We start from the raw sequence: 14977 nt of genomic DNA, 5'->3' as shown, positions 1-14977 counted from the left end.
TTCTCTAAAGCATTACAATTTGTGTTTTGATTGCGGTCCTTTCGGCAATTGTTGCTCCTCTCAACTCGAAGGTTGTAACCCGACACTTGCGCCAAGTACTTCAAAGGTGTTGGTAGTTTAACATGCGGGGTGATCGGAACAAGAAAATCGGAAAACCAGAGAAGTTTTCAGTTTCATCCGGAGCACACGTTCTTCTGTTGAGTAAAACCACATCATCCCCGCTAGCTCCAAGTCTCCAACTTTATTTTCTTCTTTCCTGTCAAGCAGATTAATCAAACCTTAATGAAAATTAAGATAGGAGAAGTAACATCCGACGATTTTCAGCGACAAGAATATGACAACGATGAGAATGGTTGGTCTTTAGAGCAGACAACAGAAAGAAAAGAAAATCATGCACCTGACTCTGTTAATGTGGCGTGATGAAGCCGGTGGTGGCCGGAGCTCCCTTGAGTCCACCGGGCGGGCTAAGCACGCGGAAGAAGTTGCTCCCACACCGTGCACCAGGCCAAACCCTTAACACTCGGTATATCGGTCATCTCTCGTGCAACAGCTAATTGAATTGAGTTCTACAACTGCGCAGGCAGCACAGCAGGCTACTAGGGTTGGGAACCAAATGCATGAGATGACAGCTCTAGCCACTCCTCAGACCTCTGAATTGGACCGAAGGGAGCTCCCCTCTCCGTCGATCCATCATATTCACATATCGATATCAACTCCTCAAGATCGATCGCTTATAATGCAAGTAATCGAGCTCTTCCCCTCGCTCTCTTCTCTCTCAATGCTAGAAAATGACTCCTCTCTCTCTCTCTCTCTTATATTGCACGCAATGAACTTTTAACTCCCCGATGATGATCACAGTATGGGAATATTCTTAACTATGATACATAATAACGTATTGAGGAGTGATAGGTTTTGTCCTCAACAAATATATCTTCCAGTAAGAGCAAGGACACGTATGCACCTCGTTGCTTTGTTGTTGACATTCTAAATGAATCATTCTACACTGATCATATGTTATGAAAACTGTTGGAAAATATTAGTATATTTAGGTTTATTTGAATGCTTAGTTTTATTGGCTTAGCCCGTTAGCATTAGGGTTTTGATTTCTTACATTTTAAGATTAGGGTTAGTTTATTATAAATATCTTGCTTGTTATTCATTTGAGAATTAAGTCAGTCACAATGTAGTATCTTAGGGTTTTGTAGCCGTTCCGGCATTCTTGTTAGTTTAATAATATTCTTATTATTCTTGTTAGTTTTGTCCGTTGCGCACTCTGATATTCAACTGTAATTTAGAAATTACATTTTGAAGATTACATGATAGCATTTTTAGTGCATGTTCATATTAAAAAAAAAAAAAAAAAAAAAAAGAGGAAGAAATACATATAAAAACTGGTTTTACATCATGGTGGCTTTCTTGTCATCTTAACCTTCTTCGGGCATGGCACGGCAAGACAACCAATGAATCGAACAATTATACAAGATTTCTTTTCAACGTTTACTAACGGCACTGGAAGGTCTAGATATGACATATTGAATCAGGGATTTTTTTTAAAGAAAAACTTATAGAATCGGAAGTGATCTTCACCGTTTCTTTCGACTTTATATAGTTTCTACTTAGTTATGTCTCTTAATTTTCGTTAAGAATAGGTTACCCCATGTCCTTGAGTGGGAGCAGAATCCAAAGTATTAATCTGGACTCTTAACAAAGTGACTTTGTTATATGATCGCTCTTAACAAATTGATTAGCTAGTTAATATTCAAGTTATATAAGGGTTCGTTTAGAAGTCTTTTTAAAATAACTCGAAGTGTTTTTTGTGAAATTGATTTTGAGTTCCAAAAACACTTTAGTTGCTTTTTAGAAGAATGACTAGATATGTGTTTCTTGCAAGAAGTACTTAAAAGTACATTTTTTTTTAGGATTCACTTGGATTTTTACAAAAGATTGGTTTCAAAAGCATTTTTCCTAAAACGATTTCAGTCATTTTAAAAGTATTTCCAAATGAGCTATAATTATGCATCCTACATATACATAATTAGTTGTGGGGCACACACCACATAGAACTTCAATAATCCGAACTGTCTATTTTTCAAGTTGCATCTCATAGATTATCCTTGCAAAATATTAGTTAAATCGAAAATATTTAAGACATCTAATTGAGTTCAAAGAAATTAATGAACACTTTGTTCTATAAAAAACAATGAAATTTCATCGTGATAATTAAATAGGCAAATGGTTTCGGATTGAATTGAATTTTTACAAGCATGATCTATGAATAGAAACTTACAAAATAAACAGTTCGGATTGTTGAAGTTTGATGTAAAGTGAATCCCACAATTAATTCTTATTTAAAAATAATAAAAAAATGAAGTTTCATTGCATAAAGAACCTGTATGTATATATAAACACAAACCTTCGTGTACTTGTCGATGTCAATATAAGGCATATAATCACCTATAAAAATATTATGGAAGACGTGTAAGAAGAAGACGTAATGGAAAATTTTGATTAATTTTACATAAAATTAGTCTAAAATCTTGATAATAAGATGTATTTTAAACTATATTAGTAGTTCACATCCCATCCCATGTATGCAAAATTATAATAATTGTGTTGATTTTGTATTTATTTTTTATATTACTTGACTTGAGAAAATGATTGGTGGTTGATTGCTTTGAAAGAAGCTCAATATACGAATAACATTCTTAAATATATATATATATATATATATATATATATATATATATATATATATATATATATATATCGTAACGAACTCCATATTAGAATAAGTTATAACTTTTCTTGATCTCATCTTAATTAAGGAAACACGTCTCCACAAAATGATTGTCAATCAGTAAAAAAATATGCAATATCACAAAAAAGTTTAAGATGAACTATAATATTTATCTAAATTAGTTTGGGACAATACTTTAGTTTTTAGAGTTGATGCTATGTCGTTGAGCTTGTACGTACATATGTGCAAGAAATAAAATACTTGGCGCCCAAGAAATTCTATTTAGAAAACACTAGCATTTATTAAGGGTAAATAAGTCAACAAATAAATAATTTTTAACTATACTTTTATTTATATAATAACATCCCTAAAGTTATAAATTCCATTTGGTCACAACTTTGTAACTTTATAGAAGTACTGTACTAAAATGGTAATGGAGTTAAAAGCTGCTTAAGATGTTTCCATTGGGCTTTCACTAGAGTGGGTCCAACTCCAAGCCCAATTGGTCATCTATGGTTGGTAACCCCACTGCAAGTACTCCATAGTTTTCTCCAAGGTTTTAAAAGACATTAAGCGCTAGTCGGGCAGTGAGTTAAGGCCTAGTGGTTAGGCGGCTAGGCAGGGCAGACTAGGTGGATTTAAGTGTCTATTTATACATAAAAAAATATGTAATTGTATTATATAAAATAAAATGACATATAGATTAAAATATTAAAACATGTTAAAAATATGGGGACCAAGGTGTTCATTCAAGTATTCAACAAGTCTCTTACAATTTATTAAATAAAAATAAAATGCAAAATAAAAGTTTTATATTTTCCATCTAAATAAGAGTCATGACCTAGGCGGGTCTAGGTGGGCAAAGTCGGCGCCTAGTCGGACACCTGAGAAAGCTTAGGTGTCATTTCTTAATTTTCAAATGCCTAAAAATTAATTGGGAGGCGGTGCTAGGTGGTGTTTTTTAGTGTAGTGGTTTCCTTTAAGTATTATCTTATTTTTAGTTTTTTATTTTCGCTTTTTTGGTTGTCACCACCACCAATACTACTAAACCACTACCACCACAACCATACCCGCCACTACTACTACCACAACCATAATTGCCAGCTTAAGGACTTAATTTTTTTTTTTAAATTCATTCATTCATTTATATCCATATAATAATTCAGAACCAAATCAGTAAAAATAGAAAGGGGCTTAGGGTTTTTGTTTGGTGGTCCTCACCCACGTGCATTATCACTTTCTGATTTCTCTCTTGAGAAACACAACCACGTTTTTTCTTTTTCCAGAGGACTCTACTGATGCAAATATCTGGCAAAAAAAGATCGTCTTCCTATTGGTATTGCTTAGGAGAAATTATCGTTTATAGCCAAAATTTATGTCTTAAATTCAAAATTGTCAGTTTTTATAAAAACTATCATTTATAGCCAAAACCTCACATCAATATACCAAATTACCCTCAAAATGGAAAACCAACGCCAAAGAGATTCTCTTTGTGTTTTTTTTCATTTTAGGGTTTAATTATTTTCATATCTCAATTCGAATCCAAAAAGATAGAAAAAGGAGCCTGATGAAATTAAACATTTAATAAAGAGGTATTTATTCTAATGAAAATTAAGTAAATCAAATTATCAAATTTCATTTCTTAATTTACAAGCCTACAACGAAGATCATCATAAAATTTCACATAACTACAGTTTTTGAATTTTCTTGTGTGATAATTAATTGATATTTCTTAGAAAATTTTGTTAGAACTATTAACTTCTGGATATTTTTAAAATTGTATTCGGCAGGTAATTTTTTTTATGAAACTGCTATTGCATGTTCTTATGCATTCTGCATATGATCTCTTTAAGTTGAGGGTTACCCAAATTAGGCATTTAATTAAGGGAAATTGAGCATACTATGCACAACCGGTGAATCAATTTTAATATGGATCTGTAAAAGGCAAAAGAAAAAGAGGGAGGCGGGGGAAGGTCTTTGTAGCAAATCACTCCAGACAAGTGCATTGGAAGATGAGAATATTTTAGATCGATTTTATGGTAATTGGCTTCTTCTGTGAGGAGAATCATATATATGACGATTCAAATCCAAAGTCTAAGAAAATTGATTTTGTTGCCTCTGGATCCCAATATGGCAGCAATGTTACTGGGGAACAACGATGCTTAATTAGCTTTTGGTTTTAGGTGTAATTAAGTTTTAATTTTGAGGGTAGTTTGGGTCTCAAGTGAACTTTTGACTATATTTGAATTGTTTTATAAAAACTGACATTAATGAATTTGTGTGCTAAATTTTGGCTATAAATGATAAAAACCCATTGCTTAGCTAGTAGGAAGAAACCCTAGTTCTTATTCCAAGACATGTATTTTCGTTAACCGAATCTACCAACAACTGCATGAAATTTACAGTGGTGAATGTCACCCAATGCCGGAATCTGTTGATCAACTTGGCCAGGTTTTGTCAATCTTTTTTTTCCCTTTCTCTCTTCAAATTTAACTTTTGCCAGCAAAATGAATCAAAATTTAACCGTGCTCCCAAAAACGTGGATAAAAAAAAAAAAAATACTGTGACTTGGTTTCTGAATCGTGATTTCTATTTCAACTTATATGATGGCTGTGCACAAAAGCTTTTTAGGGTACTTATCCACGAAATTGACTTATCAATATATATATATTGTACCATCATATTCATAACAACAAAGATATATATGATATTATGATTGTACGTGTATTATCTATGTCTTGCATCTAGTGTTTGAAAGATATTTTTGTATCTCTGTAACCGTTACGACTTCGTTTTTGGTTGAACGCTCACATTTAGGCATTCTTAAATAGTCAACTTTCAATTGCCAATTTGATTAAATGTGATGTAGAGAAGTTAACTAAAATATCATTATCAACCCAGGAGTACCGTTAAGTAAATTGTCAAAATACTCCATGAACTTGTATTTGCCTTCTGATTTACTCTTAACTTTTCTTTTAGTAAATTACGGACTCAAGTTAATGTTTGTAGCCAATTTCCCCATACCGTCTATTGTCTTCACATTCCATCCAAATTTTCATTAGATAAAGGCATGTGCACACCACCTAAGGGTAATAAGAAGTTAAGTACGTATAAGTTCGGGGGGGATTTAGAAAATTTCACTCTTCCGTACATTTAGAAAACATGAATGTTGTTACTCCAGTCTAGTAGCTATTGCCAACAAATTGTTAGCTATACATACATCAATTAGCACACATATTTTCAGAGTTATATTGGTTATTGTGTTTTTCTGAGAGAGAGAGAGAGAGAGAGAGAGAGAGAGAGAGAGAGAGAGAGAGAGAGGGAGCTCTTCTGATCTTGTTCAGTGAAGCTTCGGATTTCCAGGACTAGCTAGTTATTAGTAGTGAAAGAGAAGGACTAACTGTGTTAGTTATAAGCTACCAACTTACTTCATTTATTCTACAAATGCAGGCCTTATATTTCTGGCACATTGCATATATACATCAACGTCAGTCCAATTTTGCCATGAAATTAAACAAGCAAAATTGGGATGTTCATGAAAATCATCACGAGAGCTACAGCTACTTACTGTTATTTATTGATCATGAGGTAGGGAAATGCAGCCGCAGGAGCATTACTACTACTACTTCCCACCCCACCAAAGCTGGACGTTGTCCTCTTAACGAACCGACCTTTCATTCTAGGCCGCTTCTCCGCGTTCAGCTTCCTAACTTCGTATCTTATCTTCTTCGAAAACAATCGCGTCCTTCGTTTCTCTCTGTACCTCGAAACTCTTGCTTCTCTTCCCCGGTCATCGCCTCTTCCACTTACACATCCTGCAGTATCTCCATGTGGTTGATAAATTTCTGTAGGCCACATACCCTGCAATAACCACATAATACATAACCCTAATTTTTTAACGAAAGGAAAAAAAAAAACCTAATTAGGTTTCGTAAAAATTGTGCTAGCTTAATAATAGTCTTACTTAAGTAACACAAGGTAGATAGATTATAATTATATAGGAAATCATCCTCACAGAGTTAATTAAAAATGTGTAGTGGATTTGATATGTAATTATGAATCATTGAATATAATGTAATCATATGCACATGATTTTTTTTACTCTTTTCAGTATTCAGTAGACAGTAATCACATGCAGAAGAGTACACCTGAGTGATTCAAATGAGTATGCTTTTGTTGTCTAGTATAGTCTAGTAGATCAGTAGGACCAGAAAATGGAGAGAGAGAGAGAGAGAGAGAGAGAGAGAGAGAGAGTAATATTGTTACCATGCAGTCTAGCCAGCCGTCTTCAGGGTTGAGTTCCGGTCGAGTTCCATTCGTCCACGGAGAGCCTTGACTTGCCCAAGCAGTGATGATTGTCTCATAATCTAGCCTCAAACATATCTTCTTCCTCTTCATCACCATCTGCTTGTTCTCCATGAATGCCATCTCATCACTACTCTGAGCCCCCGTGAGCAGGACTAGCTTCTCCTCTTCCTCCTTGTCCTCACTTCCCATTTGTACCGGTACAGCTGATGACTGATCGTAATCCAAGCTCCAATCCAAGATAGAAGGATTAAATTCCATCCCTTCAACTTCCTCTTCAACCTTCACTTCTTTACCCTCGTCCAATAGCCCCAGGACTCCTTTGATGTCACTACAATCCTCATCTAGTCCCCCTCCAAGGAGGTTCTCCACATCAGCAGCAAACTCCGCGAGCTCCATATCCGTCGGTAGAAACCCTCCCAGTTTGTCCAAGTCATCCTGTACTCCTTCATGATTATTTCCCATATTTCTGATCTCAATCTCTTCATCATCGAGATTAATAGAGTCAGTATTGTTCTCAACTTGATCAGTTGATGAAATATTGCAAAGCTTGGCCGCAAAAGGGTCGTAAATTGGAACCCTATAAAGAAGCTGCTCTAGATCTTCATTTTCCTCATCCTCCATTAAATTTGCTTCTTCGCACCCAATTTCCGGAACAAAAGGTAGAGGAGGGTGTAACCCTAGTTTCTCTTGCTCCTCTTTGACTGCGAATCCAGGCTTGTTGTTGTGGCGAGGGGTTCGTGCCTTGCGCTTGAACCCATTGTGCCAAGCCGGTGTAGCTTGGTCTGCAGTCAGCTGCATCGGCTCATTGGCCTTGAAAGATGAACCTTGGAGCCGAACCCTCTCGTGTCTGCTTGCTAACTGGTTCGCCGAGTGCACCGAGGCATCGCATCTTTGGCAAAGAAAAGCATCATCAGCAACACAAAACCATCGTGCCCGTTTCACCAAACAGCTATCGCAAGCTCGAGCTGTGTTGCCTCCCATTGCATTTGCAGCTTTCTTATCAGTGATCATATTGCAGCAGCAGCAGCAGCAAACTGCAAAGTGTTTGATAAAATTAGCAAGAATCAAACCGATGAACAAGTGCTTTTGTTATAAGTCACAACTGAACTCAGGAGGAATGTTGAGGTGAACAAAGTGCTTTTGTTGTAAGTAGTCACAACTCAAGAACAGGGAATATTAAGGTGGGTTCACATATTTATTTAGGGGCCAAAATGGTTCAATAATTATGGAGTGGGGACTGGGAGAAGAGTGTGAGAGTGAAAGGAAGATCCAGCTTTTACTCTTACCTTCATGCCCCTGCAGTAGTTGTGGTGCTTTGCTACATTAGGAAGAGAGGAGAGGATGTTGCTAAAGCTTCTCGGGACCCACAAGGAGGTAGTATATCACTGCTCATTGGCTAAGCTTCTGAGCTTCATCTTTTTCTCTGAACTCTTATTGGTTGCAAGTCAAATTGGGGGATCCATGTGGGACCAAACTAGGGTTAGGGAAGGCCACAATTGCCCTCTTTTGTGTTTTTTATGTACTGTGTTTTATGGGAGAAAAATGAGGAATAATATTTTGTTGGTTTGTTTCTATAATTTCATTAATTCATATGAAAACCTTTAAAAACTCGTTTTTGGTCCCCCCTTAGGGTTTCTTTCAACTCTCTTGTGGCTCCCATCTCTCACTCTCACCCTAAACCACTATGTGAAAGTGATTCTGCTCCAGATGATTAATTTTCTGTGGGACCATCTGTTAAATTCAATTGTGTTGGTCATTACTTATGTTAGTAAACGAATCTGAGATAAAAACAGTAATAGTACCACTACGAATTAACGAGTAATTTTAGCACTAACGAGCGGCTATGAGCGCTAAGGAGCAGCTTTAGCACTAACGAGTGGGCTATGAGAACTCCAAACTACAAATCAAGAGATAAATTCCAAAGTATTACCCAAAACCAACCACTTGATCGTGAATTGATTCCATCTTATTGTGTCGAGAAATTTTTCATTGTGACCGAAACACGGATGGTACACCACATGTTTTTATATAAGTGGTGGAAAATTTTATTTTTTAAGTTATTAACTTTTTGACACATATTTCACTATTTGTATAATAACACGTGGTGTATCACCTGGTATTCTAGTCCCATTGAAAAATATCTCTATTGTGTCACCGCCCACAATCGTTAGCAGCAAGTTGATTGACTAGGACACCTTGGGAATGTCTCACACGCACAAGTGCAAAACAATTGAATGGTAATATGGACACATCCACATTTTCTAAGTGTGTGTGATTACTTGGTAATAAGAAGATAAATTTTTTCTTTTCAATATTCAGCTGAAAAATTGCTAATCAAGACAAGTTTACAGTTGGTGTAAAGCCAGGACGAAATTTCATTAAATCTCTGTGCAAAAAACCAATCTTGTTATGGGCTAGAATGCTGCCAAAGTTGTACAAAACCATAGAAAAAAACTGCCCATGCCAGATCCAAACTTTGTTATTGTAGCATCTATGGTTTTCATACTCTTTATAAAGGCTGAAACTTAACTCGGGTCTCACTTAATTTTCTAAAACTCAACTTGAGCCTCAATTCTCTAGAACTCAAATTTAAACCCTATAAATTGAGTTTCAGAGAGCATAATTATGAAAGATTGGTATTGATCGATTTGATATCATGAGGGAAGAAGAGTGATGGATTCGACATGTATTAAACAACTATCCTGCAAGTTTATCATCCATACGTGATACAAATCATGTCCAAGAACAATAATAATCGTAGTACAATGTTACTGTCAATTTGACCATGATGGCTTGAAATCTAGGCAACTGATGAAATAGTGGGATCGAATTCGCTTTCGACATCTGTGTGCTCTAAGAAGAGATAGGTGCCACGTTAGCTAGCTTTTGGCTTGGGACAAGAATGAATGACCAGTACTGGTGAGGGAACTGAACTCCACATACATATGTTCATGGTGGAGATTTGTGTACTGTCTCTAACACACTGCAGGAACAATTTAGACTTAATTGTTAAACAGTTTGGTCTAATGGGCTATTTGATTAAAACTACTCACACAGCAACGAAAACAGCCACTGCACACTGATACAGTCAGTCCATGTTGTCGGTATTTGGGACTGATTCAGTCCCTCATGTGGTCTGTATTACGTTTGGTATGTTGATTATAACAACTCAGGTTTGGTTAAAAGAGCAAAACTCAAATAAAAAAAGAAAAAAAAAAGAAACCATATTGGGTTTGAAATTGTGCTGTGAGCCTGTGAAAAGGGGCAGATTTTTGTGGTACAATCTCTGATATTATTTCGCACTGGTATTCCTCTATTCCGTGACACGTGATAAGAAAAATAGTAATACTAATGGCGGTGGCTAATACACACAGTTACAAGCCATATTTTCTCATGAAGAAGAAGCAGTCGATGTGTTGATCAGATAATCATTGGACTTTTTGGCTAGAGTTTGGACTGAAATAGTATGTGTAAGTTTTCCTAGTGGGATAGCTCAGCGACCCCAACCCGTACCAATTTATAATGGGTTGAGTTGAGCTCGTGTACGTAGATTTCTGACTTGTAATCATAATAATTCCGTTGACACATTTGAGCTGCTAACATAAGTGCGCGGATTAGGGTAATTATGATCCATGGTAATCTGCACAAACAGAAATTGACATGTGTGTGGAAACTTAAGGAGCCTGATAATGTTCTAAACAAATGTAACTATTAGGTTACAAGTTGAAACGACACGAATGAGAAGGGGGGCAGAAGCCTATTACATTGCAAATGTTGCTGCTTTTGACATTTTGTGTCATTTCTTTGGTTGGATTGAGCCTCTAATTGCAAAACATCAATCAAAAGAATAAGTAAGTTTACATGGGGAACCTTTAGAATTGGCATTGATTAATTTTATCACAAGAAAAAGTAGAGGGCAAGGGCAACCAACAAGATGTAGTATGAAGATTGAGTAAGCAATCTGCTGTGATTAGGGATATTGGGGCTGTGTGTTCTCGTACGTGTATAAGCATCCATTTCCATGGGTGGATAAGAAGATGGTGATGCCGATGGAGGTAAAGATATATATGGGATTACAGGATTAATTAGAAGATTTTTTTTTTTTTCAACAATTAGGAGAATGAACATAATTATTTATGCCTTATCTGTCACATAGCCTGCTTTAAAGGAGAACTAAAATAATTATTTGAGTTAGAGAGCATCATAAGCTTCTTCACTATGTTCAATACAGTAGAAAAGTGAAGAGATCGATAAATAACAAGTGAAATACTCTTAGAAATTGACCTGAAAACTTGGAAGTGTGATAAGGTAGCAAGGGGTTGTGTAATTCTCCGAAGTTTCGGTTTTGCTTTGCAGCACTGGGGCAGCGATCTTCTTGCCGTTGTATGTGGACTGGCTTTTCGTAGATGATAGTAGCAGTACTGAAGTTCCTACTCAAGCTATGGCCCAGGGAGGGTACATATGTTTTGTTCCGTACAAGTTTAAATGGTTCGTTTCGAAATGCTTTTAAAATTGTTGAATAGATTATTGATGAAAATATTTTTGGAACCTATCTTTAGCAAAAATGCAAGTGGATCCTAAAAGATAGTTAAAGTGCTTCCTACAAAAAGCACATAACTAATGTTTCTTGCAAGAAGCACTTCAAGTAGTTCTAAAACACAAAATTTTTCTCTAAAGCCGTTTTTAATCATGTTAAAAACATTTTTAAACGAACCTTTTTGGGCCTCTACACATATCATAATTCACTTGGTCAGCTTTATATTATTGAATGTGGCTTCGGACCCATCGAAATCGAACCGTGCGGGCGAAATCATGGTTGGTTAACCATGTGGACTCAAAAGTGTTTATCAATTGAAAGTGACAGCTTAACCTCAATTAGCCGCCTTTCCAGGCCATATTAGCAGCCCTCCTTCGACGACACGCCTACTCAGACACACACTATACACTAATCCAAACCCACTGTTTTTGTCTCTTCATGATTTTTTCTGCCAAGTTAGTGTTGTCTTTCGCTTAAACATACAGCAAAGCAACTTTTTACATTTGAGAATCGACAAAGATTTCGTAGTCATTCCTACCTCTTGAGGCAGATTGTCTGCGTTTTTATTATGGTGCCCTTCTCATCTTCTTTTATTTGTACGATTACGATTAAGTTTCATCAACATTTTATATTGATTTTTTATCAAGATAATAAGACAAAAAACAATAAGAATATAAAATGTTGACGTGACTTAATCGTGACTGCACAAATAAAAAAGGATAGAAATGGCATCATAAATGGAGGGCAGACAATCTGTCTCCTTTCTACTTACCTGAAAATCATAATTTGACATAGATGAATCGTCGTTAATAACTTAATACAAAATGCGAAGGAGGAAACAAAGGTTCAATATATAGTAGCTTACTCACACATATTACCACTCTTAAGTCATGAGAGTTGGAAAAATCTTGGGACGGCCCCGAAAAGCACAATGAAAACCCAAGAACTCTCCGAACATAGGAAACGATAACCTCAAACACCCGCTGCTCAAACATTTCTTGAGCTTTTTATTGTGCAACATGTACTAGATAAACTACTGGTAATTCCTAACTACAAAACTTCATGGGCATAACCTGTTCTGGTTTCTGATCAATCCAAGAGAAATCCTGCTGACCAAAATCTGAGTCGAGTGGGGGAAGACATATAACCTCGCCTTTTTTATCGTTGCAAACGGGATAATCAACCATGTCTGTCATACCATCATCAACAATATCACACATGCCATCAAAGAACTGGTCCAACAAGCTAGAATACATGTAATTGCCGTCACATCCCAAATTCAACTGTTCGACATCTAATGGTGGTAACATTGGAATGGATTCCTCTTCTTCAAAAACTGGTTGCTGCACAGCGCCTTCTCCCCCAGAAACTTCCACACAAGATTCTTCCTTCAACTTTTCGAGTTCAAAACTAAGCGAAGCTGAACCAGATATTTCAAGCACAGATGATGGTGACGGATGGCAAAACGATGAATCCTGACCCTCCTCTGATAAAGGAACGCCCTGAAGCTCATGCTTGGCTCCCTCCATTAATTGCGAACTCTCAAACTCATGCTTATCTGATAATTGAATGTTTTTGCGGCGGCTCTTAATCTTTTGCTGTGACTGTATGGTTTCAAACTCACGCTTCTTTTGCTGATAAGCAGCGGCAGCCTCCTCTGCTGTATTAAAAGTGCCAAGCCATTTTCGAATCCTTTGGAATGGATCTTGAATCTCCGCTGCATATTTTCCCCATTTTCTTCGTCGAACTCCCTTAGGGAGCACTCTATTACATTTCTTAGAGTCACCAAAGCCCATCCTATGACCAATTTTGCCTCCATTGGTCCCTGCAGATGATTCACATTCCGTTTCCACAACCAAAATCTCCGAAACAAAGCGCTTACAATGCTGAAATAGATTTCCCTCAATATCATACTCCTCACCATCTTCACTCGAATAGTCGGTGGCATCAGGATCATTGTATATAATCCGAATTCTCTTCATGTAACCTGCATTCTCTTCCATGGCAGGCTGCTTTTTCTTCAATTTGTTCCAGCTCACATGTTGATTCAAGACTACGGTTTTCATCCCCGGCATTTTGAACTCAAACCCCTAAACCCCCTATAACCCCTAAACCCCCTGTACCCAAAAACAAGAAAAGAAAAGAAAAATTCTCTCAAAATATCAAGAAAAACCCAAAACCCTCAAAAACCCGAGTCCAGAAATCGAAACCGAAATCGAAAATTGTATTCTGAAAGCCTCAAAGCACTTCACTCCAGAGCAACTCCTGCACAAAGTTCATCAACGAAAACCAAAATTACGACAAATCAAAGACCTTAAACCCATCAAAAACCCCTAAAACAAAAAACCCATCAAACAAAATTCCACAAAGCACAAATACTGATGTTCATTCGTACATTAAATATCATAAAAATTGAAAACACATAATATTAAACACGAGAGTAATAGATTAATAATTAGTAAATAAAACCCACATACCTTTGTGATCTTAATGGCATGCAAAAAACAGATGAAATCTGTTTGTGCATGCAAAAGAGAGACTGATAAGATTTCGAGAGCTTCTTCGGAGCTCCGGTCGATAGATAAAATCTAGACGACATAAATCTTCTGTGCCAACCTCCTCTGTTTTCTCGGAAAAAAACTTAATTTATGCAAGCAGAGAGAGCAAAAACAAGAGAGAATCTGGGGAAATAACACAAGAAATCGGAAACCCAGATCAGAAAAAGATCCCAGAATAAAAAACAAGCAGAAGATTTGGAATCAACGGCAGAGAAAATTCAGACTTTTTTGTTACCCAAAAGAAAGCCTCAAGAATTTTACAGGAAAGGGAGATAAAATCTACGAAAAATCAAAAAGAAATTCGATGGAACCAAAATGGTAATGGGAAAGCTTGATTCTTACTCAAGGTGGTGTGATGATTCTGCTTTCTTGGTGTTATCTCTGAAGAAGAACACACACGAGCCCCAGTCACTCTCCCTCTACTTTCTCTCTCCTCAGTCCCACCCTCTGTTTTTTTTTTTTTTTTTTTTTTGGAGGGACTGAAATGGTAATTTGGGGGAAGAGCCATTTAAGAGGGAGAGAAGAGGACGGATTTGGGAAACAGCTTGTGTCACAATTACAATTCAGCCTTTTCCCTGCAGTAGGACAAGAGTGGGGCCTCCACCATTAATAAAAGGTTGTTTTGTCATTTTCAACGCTCGTTTTAAGGAATGTTTTGGGTATTTCAAGTTTAAATAAGGAAATTTTAATGAATCTTATGATATTGTTTATTTTAACGAAAAATCGTATTTTTTTATTAAAAAATTAATCATGTTATTATTTATTTTACTTTTTATTTTGTCCTTATCGTTAAACTGAAAGTTTTTTTACCATTTTTATTAGTTTTCCTTTTAAATA

The 14977-nt window shown here is 36.4% G+C and overlaps 2 protein-coding genes across 2 annotated transcripts; both read right to left on the bottom strand.

Annotated features, from left to right (window-relative positions):
* Positions 1-6142: 6142 nt before the first annotated feature.
* On the bottom strand, positions 6143-8192 carry LOC126599212 (zinc finger protein CONSTANS-LIKE 6-like). The gene is made up of 2 exons (XM_050265548.1): positions 7004-8192; positions 6143-6598 (listed from the first exon to the last, which is right to left on the bottom strand). The coding sequence occupies exons 1-2, from the start codon at positions 8054-8056 to the stop codon at positions 6308-6310; spliced, it is 1344 nt and encodes a 447-aa protein (XP_050121505.1). The 5' UTR covers positions 8057-8192; the 3' UTR covers positions 6143-6307.
* A 4151-nt stretch (positions 8193-12343) lies between these two features.
* On the bottom strand, positions 12344-14631 carry LOC126599213 (ethylene-responsive transcription factor ERF118-like). The gene is made up of 3 exons (XM_050265549.1): positions 14483-14631; positions 14060-14263; positions 12344-13847 (listed from the first exon to the last, which is right to left on the bottom strand). Exon 3 carries the CDS (start codon positions 13655-13657, stop codon positions 12629-12631), a length of 1029 nt encoding a protein of 342 aa, XP_050121506.1. The 5' UTR covers positions 13658-13847; positions 14060-14263; positions 14483-14631; the 3' UTR covers positions 12344-12628.
* Between the last annotated feature and the right edge of the window lie 346 nt (positions 14632-14977).

This window comes from Malus sylvestris, chromosome 14 (assembly GCF_916048215.2).
Source record: "Malus sylvestris chromosome 14, drMalSylv7.2, whole genome shotgun sequence".
NCBI classification, from domain to species: Eukaryota; Viridiplantae; Streptophyta; class Magnoliopsida; order Rosales; family Rosaceae; genus Malus; species Malus sylvestris.
The sequence above is the reverse complement of the archived record's forward strand: the minus strand, read 5'-3'. Positions and strand labels throughout refer to the sequence as shown.